The sequence below is a fragment of the Etheostoma spectabile genome, unplaced genomic scaffold (genome assembly GCF_008692095.1).
Source record: "Etheostoma spectabile isolate EspeVRDwgs_2016 unplaced genomic scaffold, UIUC_Espe_1.0 scaffold00003456, whole genome shotgun sequence".
NCBI lineage: Eukaryota > Metazoa > Chordata > Actinopteri > Perciformes > Percidae > Etheostoma > Etheostoma spectabile.
Genome location: NW_022603031.1, coordinates 1 through 22513, shown reverse-complemented (window position 1 = coordinate 22513; position 22513 = coordinate 1). Strand labels below are relative to the sequence as shown.

Here is a 22513-nt window from a genome sequence, read left to right as displayed (position 1 = left end):
GGAGTCAGTCTGATTGGTAAAAACGTTTACACTGCTGGAATTCCTTGTCACCCTTAAATCCCTGGCTGGGTAGATGTACAAGTGAAACTCACCAAGCCCAAAAGATACAGAAGAGCTGGCACATCCGTGTATGCAACAGAGTAGAGTCCTCAACAAGTGTGTAGAAGATAGCTATCAGGGCTGAGATCACCACCGACATGTTGATGTTTATGTCACGATCACACTCAGAGTGGCACCTGCAGGACAATACGTTCAGTTCATGAGGTTAGACTAAGCATAATTGTGTTATTATTTAATAAATCTGTCCAACAATCACCCACCCAGGGGCAGATAAATGGCTGCAGACCGAAGATTCTCCATTAGTGCGGGGTGAAGAGCAGGCCACCCATCCTTTTTCCATACAGCTGCTGGAAGGATCCAGCATGGTGACATATCCACGTGAACGCATGGGTTTGGCAAAGAAAAGGCCACTGAATGATGTCAGAAATTAAGATAAGGCAGAAAAATAGTGTAACAAGAGCATTGAAGTGTGTTTACAGACCCTGAATCAATGAAATTGTATAATATTACTTAGTTGTGCACAAACTAAGTAATATGTCATGTCTGGTGAGTGATTTATACGTGTATTCATGACCAGTAGAACGTTTGTTTCTGGTTGAAGCACAATAACATTTTTGTTGTTATATGTATAATATACTTTATTTCTTAGAGGACCATGTGTTGTGTTTTTGATACACGACTACATCATACAAGCTATAAATGCTAAAAGTACCCTACTGTAGTACCTACAAAACAGAAAATACTTGACATTGATTCAATTAAATAATCCAATGCAATAAACATCAACCTATATGTTTTGTTAATTTTTAATTTTAATTTTTTTTATTCAAACATAAATTTTATGGTCAAAGTGTTTTTTGTGTAGTAGTTTTACATTCAGATTGATTTGATTGCTGTTAAAAAGGCAGCTATCCTGCCTTCTGCGCATATGGTTCTGGCACTATACTTTATATACATTTTTTTAATGTAAATTAAAAAAAGACATACAAAGACGGGGGTCTTACCTACTACCAGCTCAGAGCGTAACCAAAGGGTGTTGTGCCCAAGCCAGGCCGTAGTCTGGCAGGTAGACATACTCTGCTGTCCCGTTGATGTAACCCCCCACCCAAGTGGCTGAAACCAGGACATAAAACACAAGTTTAGTTTGTCAGACTAGTTTAGCAAAATGCCATGTTGCATAGCCTAATGTTAATTCCAACAACAATAACCTATAAGTAAAGGTTGTTATTGGGGATGATTTAGAAATGATCGAACACCAAATCCTTTTGTGTTGGGAAGACAGAGCTAAAATTCAGAACTCCCCCAAAATATAATGCGGGACCACCCTATCACTTTCAGTAATCAAGTATTTTACCTTTAAGTGCCCAGACATTCGAGGAATGTAATAATAAAAGTTGTGGTATTAAATTATATTTGTGCTGTCCGTGCGTAAAAGGCGGAGTAGGTGGAACGTATTTGTCTTTTCTGACTTCTTATGACACTCATGTGGACAGCATGCGCATACGGGTCAATTAAACACCTGCACACAAACACAAATCCAAAGACTCCCCGTAATTAAAAACTCACGGTCATTGTGAATCGCCAACGAACAATCCGATGTCCCTACCACCGACCATGATGCTCTCGCTCCGGTCTCCGCTCTCGCCTACACGGAGTTCTTGTTCTTCCACGCGGCCAGATCCCCACAACCAGAATCAGGAGGTAGAAGATCACGATAGCCACGAGACCCTCGGCGGGGATGGCCATCTTCCTTTCGTCGCTTCCTCCCGCCGAGATCAAGTGCGCGCGGAGGACTGGATCTCATGGAGAGAACTTGAAGAAGACAAGAGATAAACACCGTTCTGTGAACTCGTTCTTGACTTCGATTTTCATAAATATTTACAAAGCCTCACCTTGTGCCACACCTTTTAGACGTTCCGCTATTAAAGTGCTTTACGCATTGGACATGGAGATAAATAAAAAGTAAGGATTAACCTAACGATCAACTTTAAAACACTAATGCCCAGACAATGTATTGAGACGTACCAAATGCTTAACCTACACATTTAATTTGGTCAAATTACTCGTTTTGAGTTGATGAGTGACCATATTAAAGAAACTTTGCATATTATGAAACTGGCATCCGGGTTTTCATCCAGTTAGAGAATACAAAGTATTTAAAATGAAAGTTTATGTTTTCTACGCACCGCAAAAAACTTCATTTTTCCAACTATAAAATCCCTGGTTCACCAAAGTAGTAACATAAACACAAATCTTTCCGAACTTAAGCGGATGTTTTAATCAGTTCAAGTATTAAATGGCAAATCACAACAAGAGAAAAATCTACAAATTCCAATTAAGAAACAACATAGGGATATCTATAGCCTACATTTTTCGAGTCGATTTTTGTTAGTAGCCTCCATTCAGCAATGTCCGGCAACCCAAATCCACAGAACTGCTGTACATTCCTGCTCTGTGGTCATATATTACCCAAAACGATCAATTAGCTATTAGACAAAGGACCAGTTGGTGCTGAACGCCTCTCGGATTTTAAAATTCTGAAATAATTTCGTACTTTTCCACTTTGAATTCGTTTCATACTGAATGAAAGATCATATTTGAACTTGTTCGGATAAAAGCTATGAATATTAGCCATACCTTACCAAAGGAGAGGAACAACCGGCACTCCAATCTGTCACAATTTAAAATATATGAGTTAGAATAAAACTAGAAACAATGAAATTAGTATTGTAACACTTGTTCAGCTTTAAGCCACTTGAAGATGTTTTACGCGCGCCTTGCTGCTACTTAATTCCCAAAAAATGGTTTCTCTAATCATGTGCCGTTTTACTCAAAGCAGCGTCTGTTACATTTAAATGCATTCGTGAAAAGTGTTCAGGCTGCCCTGTAGCATACTATGATTTTAACATTTGGACGACAGGTTTTGTTTCGTGCGTAAAAGTCCCGTGGGTAATTCCCAATGTAACGCCCGTCAAAAAACTGCGAACCATTGCCCAGATGAGACCTAAAACGGATGCACAAGGGTTTGAAGTACTATGTGCTGCATCACTAGAATCAAACTGTGGGTTGCAGCCCCCCTTGTGCTGACACCTTAGTTCCAGGAGGCCGGTATTGCAGTATTGATCTTTCTTTAAATCAGCGTCTACGGTCAAATACAGTTCCAGCAGCCAACACATATTAGTAAATAAGACAATATTAGAAACTGATATGATCTTACCTTTCCTTGGTGAGAAACAAGTCTAAATAGATTACAGAAGCAGGATCTCCAAAAGAATAATTGCAAAAGTGCCAAGACGGGTGGAAAAGGTTAAGGTACACAAAGTAACCTCTTGGACGACCAAACTCAATTCTCCTATGTTTTTTTTTTAAGTCTCCAGTGCTTGTCGGAAAGGAGAGAGGAGAGAGAGAGAGAGAGAGGAGAGGAGAGAGAGGAGAGAGAGAGAGAGAGAGAGAGAGAGGGAAAGAGCGACGGGAGGGAGGGTGGAGGTGTGGAGATGAAGGGAGTGGTGGGTTTATTGGGTGCTGTCAGGGTGAGTATATGGTGGATGGATGTCTTCCAGGGCAAGACGAAAATAGATAGACTAATAGAAAGTGGCGTGACGCACAACCTCTTCGGGAAGCTTTCCAATATCATAATATCATATGGCAATGGATGAAACCTTTACTCTGCCAGGTTACATTGCAGGCCTGATTTACGATCTTGCTTCCCGATTAAAGCACTTCGCGTTTATTCTGCAAACGCTGGCTGTGTGGTGGTAATGCTGAAGGTGTGGAAGCCCCACATAAGATTACTTTTTCATTTTACCATCCATCTTACGCATGCAGCTCTGACGCCTTTTTGTCCAAAAAACATCACTCCACTCACAAGCTTTTGCATTTACATATCCAAACGTTCAAATCAACTTTGTATAAACAGACAGGAGACACAATGAATGAACAATGGCGACTCACATGACATTATTTTATCACTTGGAGTAGAATTGAAGTCGTATGTCACCAAATCCAGTCTTGAAGAACACTTCTGTTTTAAAGGGCTACAATTCATTCCTTCTTTTTTAATCACATAAAGATGTTTAGAAAGAAATGCGACTATTCAGATGTCACATCTATCTATCTATCTATCTATCTATCTATCTATCTATCTATCTATCTATCTATCTATCTATCTATCTATCTATCTATACAGTACAAGGTATAAATCTCCCCAAGCTCGGTCCAAGCTTGGGGAGATTTATACCTTGTAAAAAACGTTACCTCATATAGACTGCCTTCAAACCACAACTGGAACAGTAATAAAGGATCTCCAGTCCGCACTCCTACATCTCTTTTCCCACTACATGAGGTTTCCTCGGAGCATTCAGACCCCTGTCCATGGTGCTGAAATGTGAAAACTAAGCGCCCGCAGGCCACAAAAGAAACTTTTACTAGCACTACTCATTATGGAGTGTTTAGTTTGTGGCCTTATTAGTATTATTTATAATTTGCTTTGGTGTGAAGCCTTTTTATCGTGTGATACGTCTTTATTTACATTATTTTTTGGAACAGTTTATGTCCATAAGCAGTAGCCTACAAACATTTTCCTTTTCTGAATTCCAAACTTAAAAAACAAAACATAAATAGCAATATTTTTTGGTGCTTTACTAGCAAAATAAATGAGCTCCTCGATGTCAAGATGTTGATGCTGACTAGTCAGACTGCTGGGAATAAAATAAATGATTTGCTTGAATTGCAACACATCCTCTAATTGAATGTATGTGCGGCTGACAGGCTGCCAGATAGAGGGCATCTCCTAATTGGAAGGTTTTCTAACAATAAGCCTCACACACACTTCCTCAGTGTTACAGGTAGTTATAGGCAAGCAGTCGGAGAAGCTTTAGAAGAGTCACAAATCACTTTGAATTCAGCATCCAGGAATGAGATTTCTTTTTTAATTTAACCTTTAATTATTCAGAGAAGGCAGCCTCTTTTTTTGAAGGAATGCCCTGATCACATTCACACAGTTGCACACATTCATACCTGGAAGCTGCCCAGTACAACCACAGTCTGATCTGCTGGCCACGGAGCAGCTTCACTGGAGTGTTTGTTTTAGGTTAATGGCCTTGCTCAAGGGCACCTCAGTGGTGGTAATGAGGGAGGGACAAGCACTGCTCTTTCACTTTCCCCAACCAGATTTTATCCTATATGTTTAAGGATTGAACAGTCACTTCTTCTCAGAAGACCTTTGTCGCCATCCGGTGGCTTTCTTTTGCTTTACAAAATGTATTCTTTATGTAACTATACTGTACATGAGAATAAAAGTTGGACAGTCTTGTGTTCATAACTGCAGCAGGGGTTCCTAGGTGTTAAACTGTAAATAATCAACATTGGGTTTTAGGGCAAAAAGTGTCATAATGTCCCCCACTGTAGTTCTAGCAGATGTCTGGACTTGCCATAGCAGGAACAGCACAGTTGGAACTAATACTGTTAACAATAGTTCTGTTTCATCTAAGAATCCCAGCAAACCCAGGTCAATTGATGTCATTATTAACATTATTGTCTCTTTTTTATTTTGACATGTCAAAATATGTGCTTTGAAAAATGCTAGTACTAATCTATGTCTAAATCATCAGAAAATGTCTTGGTTTATTTTTACAGAATTAAGGTATCATCCATTACCTTTAAAATAACTATTATATTTAAATGGCTTTCAGAAAAAATTAACCCCAACTAGAAAGTAGGCTACAGCAAGGAAGTGAGAGAAAAACAGCAGATCATTAACATGTGTGTTACAGTGTGTTTACAGTCTCTTCTGTGGCAATCTGCAGTAAAATATTGCCACCTTCTGGTCCTTTAGGTACACGGCAGGAAGTCAACAGGTTTGAGGTCTCTGTTCTTTCTCACACACTGTTCGTTATGTTAGGTTCTCAGGCCTGGTCCTGTTGAAGTTAGAGGAAAGCCTGTGCAGTGTGTCAAATTGTGAAATCCTTTCAAAATCAGATTTTTGGTCAAACATGGTGATGTAAAATACAGTTTTTTTAAAAAACTTTTCTTAAAATACTTGTTAGGATATATTAAGAATTATTGTAGACATTTTTAGTCGACTGTTTTGGTATATGCAGTATCTTTTTCATTCATAATAGTCCCCATGGTTTTGCAGTTTTTGGGTTTCCTAGAGTTAGACATAGTTATAGAGCCTATAGCCACTGCTGGAAAGGGAGCAAAGGGAAGGAGCATGATTGTCCTTCAGGGCCTCGGGGGGATTGTAGAGTGGAGCAGGAGGGTATATGCTGTTGAAGGCAGGGGGAGGTGATAATGGTTGATTTCTCTGCATATGGCGGGGCCTCTGTGACCTGCCACCACTGCTGCTCCAGCATAGCACCAATCCTCCAGTCAGACTAAGGCAGGCTGATGCGTAACCGAGGTACACGGCCAGGCCGATCTCATACCTCAGGCCGCTGGGAAGGAAGGGGTCGTAGAAATCCATGATGACATCGTTAGTGGTCCAGGACACGGTGGTCAGGCAGAGCAGGCCCGCACAGAGAAAACAAACCCCCCCACTTAGCAGCAGGGGAGACTTGATTAACGAGTCACGGGCGAAGCGGGTACACTTCATCCCCAACACAGACAGCAGAGATGCCAGGACAGATGTGACGCAGGAGAGCACCATGAGCGCCCGGGCAGCCTTATGTGGAGAACAGATAGAGAGATTAAAACAGATTCTGACTCTAGCTAGTAGGGTTAGAAAACTGCAACTGCACTACTTGGTCATGCAAGACCATGGTAATAAGAAAATCTCCAAATTTCATTGTATGTTATCATGTAAAATGACAAGTCTATCTATCTATTTATCTATCTATCTATGGAATGATTCACATTGAATATTTTTCTTGATTAATCAATTAACAGTTTTGTCTATAAAATGTTTGAGTCCAAACGGTCTTCAACTTCACCAATGTGAATGTGTAGTACCTGCAGGTCGCGTGGCAGTGCCAGTAGAGATCTGTACAGCTCACATTGGTAAATGCCGGTACTGTGCCATACACACTCCATCCACAGGCCTTTCATATAGGCGTTGGCGGTGGTGATGTTGGAGCTCATGTAGGCTGTTCTGCGCCAGTGGGGAAGCAGAGTTGCAACAACAGTTCCTGCAAACCCCAACAGCCCCAAGAAGAAGCCAAGGAGTTGGACCACCATGCTGGCCATGATTTGCCAACGCAGACAGATGCTCAAACTGCAAAGTACAAAGTTACAGTTTGAAATCACTGTTGATTAGGGATCAACCAATACTATTAATAATATTATTAGTAGTTAATGAAACCGATACTTAGAACCAATATGCATTTACACTGAAAACAAAAAATCTTTAAATAAAAGAATTTTGAATGTTACAAAACTCCAACACAAAACTTTAGAGTTTAATGCCTTAAGCAATTATTTTATAAATTAGAAACATTCGACATAATCCACACAGGGACAGACACAGAGCTGTAGCAAAGCAAAAGTAACATACTTTTTAATTAATTAACTTTATCTGTTATCAGGCAAATAAAACGCAGATACAGATAATCTGCAAAGTGCCAAAAAACGGCCCTATAATCGTCCAGGGCCGATAATTGCACTATCCCTACTAGAAAGAGACAATTATGGACATTTGGACATCTCAAAATGCATAAATCACTAAGTAGGCTCATTAATATACATGGAAATCAACAGATAACATAAGTAGACAAAAGGAAAATCAACACACAGGAACACAATAAAAAAGAAACACTTTCAGAACAAAACTACAGTCCCCCAGGCTGAAGATGAGGCTGGATTCCTTCTGTTATCTGCATGGTCTCCAGCAGTACAGTATATTCCACTGAGCTTAGATCCAGTCACAGAGTCTGAGTCATTTCTCAAGTGTCTCTGTTGTGCGGGCAGAAAAAGCTGTGTAAACGTTCTGGCATCAGTCTCTGGTGAGTGGCTGGTGACTGCATCTGTAACTAATGAGAGCAGTGTTCAGCTTCACCTGTTTACCGCTCTCCTCTGGAGGGCAAACCACAGAAGTTTATTTGTTAAGCCCACCACCACCCCCTCCGAGATAGAGAGAGAGAGAGAGAGAGAGAGAGAGAGAGAGAGAGAGAGAGAGAGAGAGAGAGAGAGAGAGAGAGAGGAAATTAGAGATTTACAGAAACCACCACAGCTGAGAGTACTTTCATAAACCACTAACATTTTCACAGCTCTGCAGAGTATTTGAGAGGAGGGACTGAATGACTTGATTAGCACTTCTATCTGAAATAGTGACAATATGGGTTTTTAGGGATTACCCGGCACTCACTTATACATTTTGAAATTCACACATAGCAGTATCAAATCCACAATTGTCCAGTATATATTAAGAAACTCAATGACAAGCCCCCCAAAAATACAATGTCAAGCATGAAAATATATTATTAATGAACTGGCAAAAAATCACTTACCCACTAAAATGCAAAATTCCCCGCAAAAAAGGAAAAGGAGCGACTTTAAATTTGAAAGCAATGAAACCAAACTGTGCTGCTCATACAGATCCATTGTTTTAACTTCCCCAGAGAACAGAGGCTGGTTATAAAGCCTGATTATTGTTCAGTTAGACCTGACACTGTTGGGGCCTCGTAAAAAAATCACAGATACAAGCCTCATTGTGTTTATTCAATGATTGACTGCACTGAAGGCATGAGAAGTGAGCAACAGAAACAAAGGCAAGGCTGTGACAAGCATCTTGTTTCATGTCAGTTTGCCCACACATTAGCCCACCCAAGAGCAAAGCCAGTGCATTATTCATTGTTCAAAATGTTTCGTCACTCGCCAATTGCAATTTCTACAATATGAAATATTGAACATAGGATATTGCTTAACCTTTCGCATTTCAATATTTAGTAAAACTCTCCACATTTGGATACTCACCACAAGGTCAGACGAGGACTACAGAGCCATGGTCACAGGTGTCCAGACGGTACACTTCCAGAGAAATAGGGCCATTGGCACTGATTCCACACTCTGCTGCTGCCTCAACGGACAAGGAATATGCATCTGTGCTGCAGGAGTGTCAGATATTTGACTGGGCAGTGTTAGATATCATCATCATCATTATCCCTGTCAGCATCAGGCGCATCCTGCCAGAGATGACATGAGAGACAGTCCCAGTGATGGTTGGTTGCTCCAGACAGATGAACCTGTGAACCCGGAGGCAGAGCAGTGTTGCCAAGCAGAGACAGACAGAAGAGATAATTGTTCTTACTGGTTGTGCTGTTTTTGTCTCAATAATTCAGCTCTCTGCATCTCCACATCTTCTGAATGATTAATGGACAAAATGAAAAGAAAGAAAAGAGAAAGTAAAAAAAATCATCAAATTATCAACTGATAAGCAACTTTTAGAAAAACATCAATACATTAACTAGTTATGGTTGATCAGCAGGCATATGAAAATAGGGCTCAGGTAGGAATAAACGGAAGTTACCCTTTAAAAAGTAAACAACGCTGCAAAGTTGATAGCCAAACTGCTCTTGATAGTGACGTGGTACTGTACGTTTGTGTCCTGCAAGCCAGGTGAGGTAACTTAAAACTGTAGTTTTATCTCCGGGTTCTTCTGACGTCCATCTTCTTCCTTCACAGTTCTCTCTCTCTCCCTCTGTGCCCCAAGTGTAACCTACCATGACATCCTGTTGGTATACAAGGGCATTTTCCCAGCCCTTGCACTGGGTCCCCTGTGTAGTATTCAGTTCTTTGTAAGAGCTCTATAGTGAAGGGATGATCCTCTCTGAAGTCTGCCTGTGGGAGACGCCATTTGAATGTGGAACACTTAATAGTCTTAGTTAAGCAGAATAATCCTGTGATTAGCAGCTGAGCATAGCTGGTCTGTTGTGCACAGTGCTGGAGGTTAACACAACCATAATGGTGTGTGCAGTACAGGTCTTCACTTTTGTAGTGTTTTATGTTCTTCAGAGGAAAGCTGCACTCTTTTTTTGTACTGCCCTAACCATTTCAACACTATGCAGATATACACAATGTTCTCAAAATATAGTACAAACTAGCATATCTTAAAGGGCCTGAACTCCCGCACAGCTGATGGCCATTCAGGTTGAATACACCTCTCTGCTCAGGTTAAGGTTGGGCGGAGTGATGATGGGAGTTATGTGAGGCCGCTGCACTTCAAGAACAATCTGTTACTGCTTCATTACTATTTGATATTTGACACACAAAAAAATATTGGGACAAGGCTATGTACCAACACAAAATAATTAAGATGTAACCAACACAAAATAATTTTGTAAAAAAGCCACCTTACAAAAAACTGAAAGTGAGAATAAGAGCTGGGATGTAGGCTACTGTAAATTTAGTGTAGGCCTACTATTATTAGTCAGTGTTGAAACATTAGCACCATTTAACGTTACCAGACAAATACTGGTAAAATATGCAAGTGGCTGGTAGATTTACTTCCCACGCTAGCCAAAACAATGGTAATCTTTTGAGTGGCTGTTAAAATTTGAACATTCACTAGCCATTTGGCTGGTGGAAGAAAAAGTTAATTTTTAACCCTGAATAAATGAATGAAATAAGGGAGACTCTATTATATGTCAAAGAAATTACTTTTTATAGTTAAACATTACTGAGCAAACTCAAGCACGCTTTTCTTCTATGGAGCACATTAAACATTACTGTAGGCAGCGCTATTGTTTCCTTAGTGTACCCAGCTGATGGGCAGTGAGGCCTAGTGTTAGCTGGACCATCCACTATGACGTTACTGCAATACAGTACACAACGAAACCTTTACAATCAGCTAACGCCAGTAATGTGCTACTTTTGCTTCAGTTTAGTGGATAAAGCCACTTCTAATACTTCCTTGCCTTAAACGTTACTTTTGTGACATTTTGAATGATTTATCTTACTTCAAGGATATTATTTTAAGGCTACTTCCCATGTGCGTCTTCGAGGGAGACATTTTTTCATGTGGAGACTAGCGTATGTATAAAGTTATTCATTTCGCGCCATCATAGCGTTAGACAGCGAGCACACAGCTGTCTCAACTTTTACAGATGACATTTGCTGCCTATCGACATTAACGTTACTAAGTTAATTATTGGTAAGATACTCTATTGCTTTAACGTTGTATTCCTACGTCCCAGGCTATGACTACATAAAGTTAATGAAATCGAAAATCGAAATTAACGCTAGCTAAATTAACTTTAGGTTAGCTATCTATCTATCTATGTAGATTTAGCTAGCTAGCATAGCTGCTTCTTCTGTGAAACTGGTTTTAGCTAACGTTAGGTTAGCTTGGGAGTCAAATGTCCTTCATTTTGTTTATTACAGTCAATTCAGCGACGATGGCAATGGTTAGGAAAGCCTCCAGAAAAGCTGGGATCTACACACAGACACACAAATCCCGCAAGAGGACTCATCTTCGGCCCCGTCCAACCAGAACCATCATGACCCGCAGCCAGTGTAACAACAGCAGTAGCTTCTTCCACGGGCTCCCGTCAGAGGTGTTTGACATGATCCTGGATAAACTGTCTGGTAGGTGCAACTGGTTAGCCTTAAACTAATAACGTTAACTATGCCCTTCAGAGTGTGATTTAAACTTTCTTGTATTTTACTGACTAACGTTAAGTACCTTTGCTTATGAACTACATTTGTTCTGGGGAAAAGAATAGTTTAGTGTCCTGGTATTTTGTACGGTGCATTGTTAAGTATCTACCAGCAGTCATTGGATATTTTAAACTAAAGGGTTTTTAATGATCAATAATATATATAAATAATATTGTGGTTTACATACACAAGTGTACACAAGTACCAAATACCAAAAGATGTGTCTTTTTCTTAATTTAACCACTACTTTTAGGACACTTTCAGACAAGTTAGTAGAAAACAATGTTTGTTTTCAGTCATATTTGAAAATTTGTAAATGGTCAAATATTTCAAAATGTTTGTGTTTGTCAGAGGTGGAGATCAGTGTGTTCAGCATGGTGTCCAAGGAAATCACTAGATACATTATGAACTACATCTCGACACTGGCCTGGAAGAATAAAACAATCAGTCAAAGCTTTCATCACTCCACCTGCCTTGAACAGAGATCCATTATCGGACATTACAGAGATCTGGGTAAGTGGCAATGCATGTTTAGGTGAATATTTGATCTTGTATAGATCTTCTCCAGACTATATATGGGGAATTTATAACTTACATTCTGTTGATCTGTGTCAAGCATATCAGCCTCTCCCAGCATTTAACATACACTTGAATGATCACCACATTGTACTTGGGATAAGCTACCTTGTCAAGTGAAGTGTTAGGAAAGACCAGCATTTTTTTTTTTTATAATGTGCTTTTTTGTTCAATGTCTTAGGTTTGTTGTTCAAGAGATGTACCCTATTGCTACCAACAAAGGACAGGTTAAAGTTTATCTTTAGCAAGTTTTCACAGGTAAGAAAAATGAGAGGTGAGAGGACAATTAGACAAGGTGTTGTATTAAATGTCACATCAACAAAGAACATGTAATTACACCAGGCTAAATGGTTTAATTTATCTGATGGATTAGATTTATAGGGTAGTTAAGACTATTCATGAAAAAAACGGTTAGTAACATAGTGTAATTTGCTTCATTCCAAAGGATGTAAGGGAATGAGGCAAACTACACTATGTTACTAACCGTTCAGCTTTTGCCTACATTGCAATGTTGTTGTTGAAACAATATGTTATCCAGCCCTAACATCTATTTATCTATTTTCATGATGATGCAAAATAAATAAAGTTGTCCCACTGGTCTGTTTCAGATTCCATGCTTCCTGTTGGAGCAGTGTTTGGCACCAGACTGCATTGGCTTCTCCAGCTACGGAGTCTTCCTCCAGGTAAGGGCCTTATAGAAATACAGATGATGTCAATCATGTTACCCTTTGTGTCCCATCCCAGTGCCTGAAAACATTTAAGCAGGGAATATATCTTTTCTGTTATTAAAAATATTTAGATGTGTTCTGTTGAATACTTTACAGACACTGATCGCAGGTTGGGATGAGCTGGAGTGCCACAGAGTGTTCAACTTCCTTTGTGACTTCACTTATCTGCTGCAAAAAATGGAGGCAGTCATCACTGGAAAACCAGGTGTGTTTTCAGTGTCTGAAAGTGAAAATGTTGCTGAATATAGAACAGGGTTTAAAAAAATAAATAAATAATTAAAAAGTCCTGGTTAAAACTGGCAAGGTCTGCGTTGCATGCTTAGCTTTGTGAAAGCCTAAGTGGACCTGATACAAAAAACATGTTTCTAAATTTGTTTGTCTGTCCTCAGGGGTGAGATGGTACCAAAAGCTGCAGCTCCGTCTATTCTGCCGTCAGGTTCTGTTGGACCCATGGCCCAACCAGTCGGAATGTCAGTTCTGGCTAATGCAACTCCTAAAGCCTTGGCCGATGGTCAGCCAGGCACACTTACTGTTCATCCTCTATGGACCTCTGCTGCCTGAGGGTATGATTACTTTTATACCTAAAGAAAACAATCAGTTAGTTGGGTTTGTATTCATTTGACTTCATGAGAACATATTAATTGGGCTGATATTTCTTTTGTTGAGAATAATGTTTCTGCATTGGTTAACACTGCCACTCTGAAAACATGATCAGACTGTAATCCTTGCCTACAGAAAGCGCTGTGCAAAAAATGCAACACATTTTAGGTTAGTGGTGAGTTTTGTTCTGAAATGATTTTCTTTCTGTACCAGATTTCTCATCAGTAAAAAAAAGACTGCTACCTCTTGGCCGTGGTTGATAATTATGTTGAAACGTTGATTGAAATACAAAATGCATAGATGTATTATCAGGCCCAATAAACCACTTATGGTGTTGTACTATGGTGGAGGAGGCCTGGGTAACTTACATTGGGGTTGGAAAACGTGGCTGCATTTTTTTAATTTATTGGAATGTGGTATAGCCTAACACAGTTATTAAGTGAGGTTCTCTCCTCCATGCAGGTTCCCTCGGTTGGCAGGATCTGGTGGAGAGGGGGCTGCCTCACAGTGCTCTGTGGGACCTGGCCAGGGCCATCCTTCTGCTCTTTGGCAAACTAGAAGTCCAAGGCCAATGCACCAATTCGCTGCTGTCAATCTTGGAGGAGCTCATTGGTATCATACTTCAGTGGTTCTCAAATGTTTTTATGTCACAGATAAACACATAGTGTTAACTAGGGGTATGGTGTGACACTTAGCTCATGAGACGTGACGAGACATGAGAAGGGGTTCACGAGAACGAAACAAGACAAGATTTTAACACTATTTTAAAGAAAGCTTTAATGAAGAAATATAACTGGAAAAATAGACTCTCCTCAGACAACCAAGGTTATAATGTAACCAAGCGTTTTATTGCAGCAGTATACAAGGAACTTGGCTGCTCTTGTATTGATTGATGACCATTTTGAGACAAGGGGAGAACATTTCTTTGTTTAATATCATTAAACTAAAGATAGGTTTTGCTTTCTGCTTCCGATTTATTTTAAAAAGATAGCGAAAGAGAGTGATCTGCGTGAGTCAGCGCACACTGTACTGAACTGTGTGTGTGTGCGTGTGTGTGTGTGTGTGTGTGTGTGTGTGTGTGTGTGTGTGTGTGTGTGTGTGTGTGTGTGTGTCGGGCACAAGTGAGAGATAGAGAGAACGTACCCTCTAACACTGGGTTTTACCGGCAGCTTTGTACCATTGCAGCTCCGCTACCGCTCTGAAAAAGTGAACTCAGAGTCAACTTTGCACACGGGCAGGGGATCTTCAATGCTAATTTAGAGGTCCAAGCCAGACTCATCTTCAAACATATTATAAGACCAACCAGGTCAGACTTCATCTACGGGCGGCTGCTCTGCATTTGTGACCGATATTATCAGACAATTTTTACCTTGATGAGAAGTCTCGTCACATTTTAATGCCGAGATCTCATGAGGGACAAGATCTTGTCACACCTCTAGTGTTTACCGCATGTGATAAGAAATTTAACTGATTGTACTTGGTTGTCCTCCTTGTCATCTCCAGTCATTCCTCAGCCGTGGCATGTGGAGAATGTAGCTCGTCTGTTGGTGTTGTGTGGCAGCAGTCTCTGCTACAATGTTCTAGTCAGCAAGGCTGTCAATAGACGACTTCTTGAGACCTCTAGACTCATTGTGTACATCATACTGGTGAGAATACTAGTTATTTTATCATCCGCAGAGTAAATTAAAAGAAATGTGTGAATCAGATATTGGCTAGCATTATCCATTTCTGATTTGATTTGATATGATGCAGTTAGACTACAAAGTCATTGTACAGTTGATTTATGTCAGATTGAACATGGCTTAAGGACAAGTGTGCAGAATAGCATCAGGCAGAGAGGAACATGAGTCATGTTATTTTCATTATCTATTGCTTTGCCCTGGTTGTCATGACTCATTTTGCCCTGTCTGCTCATTCCTATACAATATCATCATGGAAAGGGTATTTCTGTTTGTTAACAATGTCTGTAATTGTTTCTCCTGACTGCATTTTATTATGTGCTTGATTTCCTTTATGTTGATCAAAAATCTTTTGACCAATTGGTCTTGTTTATTTTCACTGGTCATTACAGGAAAAGCAGTCAGTTATCCCAGGTAACCTGTGCACAATACCAGGACCTTGGACCTGACCTTATTAAAATTATTATTAACTAACACATTGTTAATTTCATTAATTAAAGCTACAACAACATCTGCGCTGTAAAAAGGCATATTGGTTTTGTATGACTTCCCTAGGTGTGTGAGAAAGACGGCTATCACATGTCCTGGGCGGTGAAAATGGTGCAGCAGATCTGCAAGGTCTTCACCACGGCTCCTGAAAGGTTTGGCTTCATCCAACAACTGGAGAACATGTTTTCTGAAGTCACCAGGGAGTTTTTTGAGTTTTCTGTAGCAGGTGAGGTGGGACAGCTAAATTGTACTTCACTCTTTCCTCTTGGTATCAAAAATGAATCTTGAAAAAACCTTGCATCAAGTTATACCACACTTACTTGAAATTGCAGTCATAAAAGCATGAAGGAACAATAAATACAGCATTACGATAGTGGGCAAAGCTACAATAATAAAATACTGAAAGAAAAATAACAAGACAAACAAGTAATACACAACATATGGGCAGATGATGCAAACAATATTGAGGGGCAGGCAGATTTAAATACCAAAATATCCTAAATTTAAAGATGTGGAATATATACAATCATAAATACAATATGTATGTACAGTATGTATGTACAGTATGAATGTATTTATGTATGTACTGTATGTATGTATAGTATGTATGTATGCAATAGGGCTGAACCACATTGTGTTTTAGCATCGACATTGCAATGTGTGCATGCCCAATAGTCACATCGCAGGACGTTGCGATGTTGACGCTAATCCTTTTTTGCTGCTTGATAGAAAAGTAAACTTCCACCGTTCTCCTTTTACATGATTATTACCGTCCGACTTTAAGACAGGTAGCCATGTGGGCAGCGTGTGTATGTGACGTTAGTCTGACAGGGTTTGTTATGGGAAGTGAAGCTCTCTGTGTGTAGAAAAGTACCGTAGGCAGCAGCTGACCCTGACGCAGGGATGCGCATAGTTTTGATTGGTAGTCAGTGAAGCTACAGCTGACAGTGTTTTATGTTTGCTGCAAATACAAATTAAATCACTTGATTAATGCAACATAATCACGTCTCCCGGCCATTTCCCCCCGCAGAAAAATGCTACCAGCAAGGCTAAAGCTAATATAGTTAGCCCAAGGAAACAAGAGGTCTGTCCGTCCTTTACGGTTCGGAGCTGCGAGGCTGGAAACGTAACACTAATCTACTACAGAAGTCTGTGTCTGATCTAACGTCATTTCCACTGATTTAATTGTTCTTGGATACACAGTTTGTTGCTAGTGCGCGTGACATGCAGGTCGGATCAATTTATCAAACTAACGAGCTGCCCCGCTAGTCGACCACAACGGACATTTAGAGGAAGCAACATGCAGTCACTGTCATTCACGTTAGCCTGGATTGATTATTATATGAATCCAATACCAGGATATTTCTACCTGATGTCCCTCTTCAAAATTACAGAGTAACGTTAGTCACAGCGCTTACTTGCTTTTGTGTTTGTAAAGCATTAAAGTTCAACAAACAATGGTTCACTTTAGAAAAGATCTTTTTCATTTTTTTCTTCTAGTAGATGCACTCCTCTACAAAATCACTGCAGTAGTCTAGAAGGATTTATTATTTCCAACAGAGCTATTTATGTAATCTTTTAAAATTACTTTTTCCTTTTTTCATATCGCATATATATCACAGGGTAAAAACAATATCGCAATGTCAGATTTTTCCAATATTGTGCAGGTCTAGTATGCATGTACAGTATGAATGTATGTATGTACATGTATGTATATGTATGCATGCATGTACACTATGTATGTATGTGCTGTATGTATGTATTCTGTATCTTGAAAATAATAATGATAATAATAAGTGTATTCAGGGTATGGTATGCACGGTTGAGTGGCTGAGAAAATGCTAATGCCTGCAGTGTTGAGCAGCTAGTCTTGAAAGTCTGTGAGTTGATGTGTGGCTGTGCATGTTTGTGACAACTCAGACAGATTGGATTTTATTGGGTTCTCCTCATTATTTTATCAAAAACATTTCTGTCTCAATTACGCCACTGATAGCAACCCCTCATTTGTTTGCCTTTGATTACGTCCCTCCTTGAAATTTTGCACCCATTTTATCGACACCCATGCTAATGGGCAATAAAACATCTGGAGTGGTGCATTCATTACATTATTTAACTCTCTGCTAGTGTGAATTTATGAAAATAAATGCTACGCGTTTTAAGCTCTATCTGCTATAGAATGGGTTTTGCCATCCAGAATGCCAGTAAAAAAACAATAACGAGGGATTTTAAATATTCACATAATTCGCAAATGTATTTGAATTATTATTATTATCCCTAAACAGTTGGTTCTCGACTTCTTTGGCTTTTAAGAAAGTTTAACTGAGGTAGATTTGAGAAAAGCTAGAAAAAAACTCCTTTTTGTGCTACGGCATTTTGTAAATCATATTGTGTTCACCTAGATTTATCTCCTAGAGGTTGGGAACCAATGCCCTTCAATAGTACCGCCACAGTGCCTCGGTTTCAAATTAAAAGAGGTACAGAAAGGATTTTTTAAATTCATCACCTTCATCTGTTCTCAGGGAACCATCTTGACGACAGGGAGACTTTCCAGACCCTGTGTATCCTCCTGGACTCCAGCGCTCGCTTCCACACTAAATTCCTCCACATGTTCCTCAAACAGGAATGATGCAGATTAAAAGTGACAATGGAGAGAGGAAGAGTGGGAATGAAAAAAAACGTAAATAATGAAGTGGGTAACGGTGAACAGAATGAAAAAGAGTGAGGACCTTAATAACAATAGTCAGATTGGAAAAGGCGAGTGTTGTCAAGTTCAGAGAAATCTGAGGTGAATTGGTTAACAGTTCACTATACGCTGTAACCAACACTGCATGTGTTGGTTCAAAGGGCTGTTTAATTACTTTGGCTAAACATGCATGGTATTTGTACAAATTTTATTTCTCTCCAAGTTTCAAAATCTTGTTATTCGTAAACATCTTGCATGCTATTTTCTGTAAAAATGTAATATTTATTCATTACCGTAACACTATTTATTGACACTATTATTTATTCACATTGAACCTTTCTGTAAATGTAGTGATACAATTATTACATTGCTTTTGTATAATTTATTAAATTGGTATTTTCAATTTAATTTGTCTCATTTACACATTTTCTTCTTTTTTTGTGGCTTCCTTCTTCGAAAAATAATAAATAGCACAACTCAGCAAAAAACAAGCTTTATTATCCTCCAGGTTGTACAATATTCAGCATGACAGCATTTTCAAAAAATAAGTTTAGTTGACGAAATGTGTTAAATTAAATTGTGTCATGGAATAAAAAAAGCAGCTAAAATAAAAATGTTAATACAGAAAAGTTTTTTTTAGTTTACAGTATGTTATTCAGACTGCATTCACATTTTTGTAATGATGTACTGTAACTATAGTAAGCGCTCTTTAAAAAATCTATTAGATAGTATCCCTATAAAATTAAGCTATGACCAAGATTAGTTTTCCAAAGAAACATGGTTTCAAAGTTGTACCATTCACAGGAAGTACTAAGCCATTTGACAGTGAAGTTTAAGGCCTACAACATCAATTGTGATGAATGCTCCAAGTGGTAAATTAGATCCAGTTACACATCGCCATTTCAGTCATTCATGTGCTCATTGTTTTCATATGATTGGCAGGAGAAAAACAGAAACATTGATTTTAAGGATTATTTGTGTTAACAACTCATCATTTGGCACACCATGAGTTAAACACCATCCAAAAAGATACTGAGATACGATCTACCACCACAACCACTTTACATGTTGACATACTTACTGTGCATTTGTTCTATGGTATGAAAAAAAAAAATCATGTCTTATATGACAGCTTTAACATAAAAATTCTGAGCACAATTTAACATGACCTTTTGTTTCTTTTGGCCCAGTACGACAGTTTTATGAAAAGTATTGAACAGACACATAACCTTGTAGCCAGTCCAAACCTTCCTGGAGACCTCCTCTCTTTGATAGCATTGCTGGCACTGAAAATAAATAAGAAGTCAAGGAGTTGATCTCGCTTTGCCAGACCATCCACACACTGCGGAGCGTGGAGGGTCTGGCTACTCCACACAGCATTTCAGGATGGGAGAAAACGTTCTCTGATTTATTGGCATTTCTTCAAACCAGTCCCAGTCGTCATGGGCGGCGCTAAACTCGCACAGAGCGCTGTAAAATGGTCGTGCGAGAGGAAAACTCAGATTGGACAGATAGTCTAGCTAGCTGTCTCAAATTGCCCTGCAGAAATCTGAGGAGCAGTTAACTATAGTCCCCATGAATCCACCGGAGTTTAAAATTCTAACACAAAGGAAACTACGTGCATCCGGCAGAATTTCCTGCAGCTCTGGAGCAAACCGGAAGTGAACGTGGATATTAGATTATACTTGTGGCACTTCTCACGACTTTTCTTGGATCCTGGCTGTTTAAAGCTGCCTAGCTCATAATCCATCTGCCTCCCATCTGTCTAATAAGTTAACAGGGTGGTAAACCCTCTGTTACCACTCTGTTTAAGTCTTTAATCCGTACTCTTGAAGAACAAAATGTTGGGGATCGGGAAGCGAGAGGATTGGCTCAGTTCAGCCAATTAAATCCAAGTGCATTTACCAAGACCACCTAAAAAAAAGTATGATTCCTGTTACAAACTGCTCAACAATATATCTGGATGGGCTTTGAAAGCTTTGCTCACACACCCTTTAACAAGGGGAATATTTCTAAAATTATGTCCACATCAACGTCACAGCATCCTTGTAGGACTTGACCAGAGTACTATAAGTGATAATCAGAATATAAACTAAAGATTGGTTTGGAATGACTGTGTGCAGCCTGTTTGAAAAAACATGACATATTTTACCAGATGTTCCAGGGTTTGTCTTTGATGTTCTCCAAAGACAACATCTGTGAGATTTTGACAGAAGACATGGCATCACGGAGATCCGTCTTGTTAGCAAAGAACAATAATGGTATCTTTTTGCTGCGGATATCTGGATAAAAAGACAGACATGAAGACCAGTAAATCATCGACAAAGAGGACGAATTTTTTTGTTTATCCCAATAAGGAGTCAACTATCAGCAAAGTTTATAGTTTATGTCGACATATAGCCTAGCTTTAATGTGAATATTCTTAATTAAAGGTGCTCTAAGTTGGGTGATGTTGCTTTGTCTGACGTTCAAAGTATTTTCAAACAAATGAGATTAGCTTTCCCCTCCCTCCTACTCCATCCCATTCCCTCCCTCTCCCTTCTGTGCGCACTAACAAAGTCGAATTCGACTTTAATCTCAGAATTCTGAGAATAAAGTCAGAACTCATCACATAATGTTTCACCAGTGGCCTAATCCTCTTCCGTAGACATCGCTTAGAGCATCTTTAATACATGAAAACGTTGTACCTATTGGACCAAGTGCCATGATGGACTAAAAGTGCAGGTTTCATTTAAAATGATTTTAATGAATTCTCCATCGTGTTTTGGCCAGGAAATTAATTTTATAGTCTTAAACTTAGTATTTCATGCCACATGGTTTAACATGCCAGATTCAGACAGTTAGTATACTAACAACTTAATTTCAGGGACACTCTCATTTAATACTAAGGCCTACAATAAAGAAATGCAAAACTGTATAATTTCTATTATTTTACAGAAGAATATATATGAACCATGTCTGACTGTACTTTTTAAAAGGCCACACTTGGTGCATATATCATTTAAATTATATATAGTAGATATTGTTAATGCATACAGTATATGTCAATTCTGCATTCTGCTGAAAAAAATAGCATCCACCCTGTGTCTGTATACCAAATGACGTTAAAACAGTATTGCTGCGTTTTTTGTACCTTCGTGATTGAGAAGAGTGTCTAGCTCCTCTTGGCAACAACATTCTCAGTTGTCACCGCTGTCAACGACGAATATGATGGCATGGCTCTCTCTAAAGAAAGACAAGAGAAGAAGTTACAGATGACTGTTGAATGTTACTGTGATGTGTTTTTGATAAGCACTGTGTGTGTTCATACTTGTAGTAATGCTCCCATAGGTTCTGTATCTGCTCTGCCCCAGACATATCAAAGACCGTAAAAGACAGGCTGCATGCAGGGGAAAAAAGAGAGGACAGGACAGCTGAGAGGGATACTATACGCTGCATTAGCCTTTTTTTTTAATTCATGTCTGTAATTTAGTAAAAAATAATAGTGATGAAAATACATTATACATTTCTACCTTGAACTCTTGACTTTTCAATGTTGAAGCCAATGTGTTGGGACTATTTCTGGTGCCTGTGTCTGCGTACACACACACACACACACACACACACACAATCACAAGCGCACCACACACACACACACACCACACACACACACAACACACACACACACACACACACACACACACACACACAAAGTAATGGAAAAGTATGTCAACGAGAAAGTAGTATAAGGAAAGCAAGATATGGGCTTTACCTGACGACTAAATGGTTCCATTCTTCTGACAATGGGCCTACATGATTGGAATTCTGAAACACAAGCATCAGTGAATGATTGCAGTGAAAAAGAAAATTTTGACAGGCTTGCCCCAAATTTATCCCAATGATCATGGTTTAAGATTTTTGAATGCATTACAAGTTTGTGTAGCCGTGATTACAGATTACGGTACACAAAGGCCTCTTCACTTTTTCTAGCAAAATAATTTCATCCCACAGTCTCATGTACTACATGAGATGGTTGAGTTGGTTGATGATGGTAGTTTTGCCACTGTTATCCAGTCCCAAACACAAGACGTTGACCTCTTTTTCCTCAGGGCAAGCCAGCCCGACAGTTT

General features: G+C 39.3%; 2 protein-coding genes and 1 pseudogene across 7 annotated transcripts; 1 reads left to right on the top strand and 2 right to left on the bottom strand.

The window, feature by feature from the left end:
* Positions 1 to 5740: 5740 nt before the first annotated feature.
* Positions 5741 to 10138, bottom strand: LOC116676591 (claudin-14). 5 transcript variants are annotated; one of them, XM_032507586.1, is made up of 5 exons: positions 9521 to 10125; positions 8971 to 9353; positions 8569 to 8572; positions 7009 to 7270; positions 5741 to 6721 (listed from the first exon to the last, which is right to left on the bottom strand). In XM_032507586.1, the coding sequence occupies exons 4-5, from the start codon at positions 7240 to 7242 to the stop codon at positions 6215 to 6217; spliced, it is 741 nt and encodes a 246-aa protein (XP_032363477.1). In that variant the 5' UTR covers positions 7243 to 7270; positions 8569 to 8572; positions 8971 to 9353; positions 9521 to 10125; the 3' UTR covers positions 5741 to 6214. The 5 variants fall into 5 exon arrangements, 4 of the variants coding, with proteins under 4 accessions (XP_032363477.1, XP_032363478.1, XP_032363476.1 ...); XM_032507587.1 differs by having other exon boundaries at positions 8971 to 9350; XM_032507585.1 differs by having other exon boundaries at positions 9714 to 10125.
* Positions 10139 to 10793: 655 nt separating this feature from the next.
* LOC116676592 (F-box only protein 47) lies at positions 10794 to 18373 on the top strand. 2 transcript variants are annotated; one of them, XM_032507590.1, is made up of 11 exons: positions 10794 to 11022; positions 11374 to 11577; positions 12001 to 12162; positions 12407 to 12483; positions 12834 to 12908; positions 13050 to 13158; positions 13343 to 13516; positions 14016 to 14165; positions 15057 to 15199; positions 15788 to 15947; positions 18241 to 18373. In XM_032507590.1, the coding sequence occupies exons 2-11, from the start codon at positions 11388 to 11390 to the stop codon at positions 18345 to 18347; spliced, it is 1347 nt and encodes a 448-aa protein (XP_032363481.1). In that variant the 5' UTR covers positions 10794 to 11022; positions 11374 to 11387; the 3' UTR covers positions 18348 to 18373. The 2 variants fall into 2 exon arrangements, with proteins under 2 accessions (XP_032363481.1, XP_032363480.1); XM_032507589.1 differs by lacking the exon at positions 10794 to 11022 and adding an exon at positions 11036 to 11143 and having other exon boundaries at positions 18241 to 18368.
* Positions 18374 to 19306: 933 nt separating this feature from the next.
* On the bottom strand, positions 19307 to 21783 carry LOC116676590 (ADP-ribosylation factor-like protein 6; annotated as a pseudogene).
* Positions 21784 to 22513: the final 730 nt, after the last annotated feature.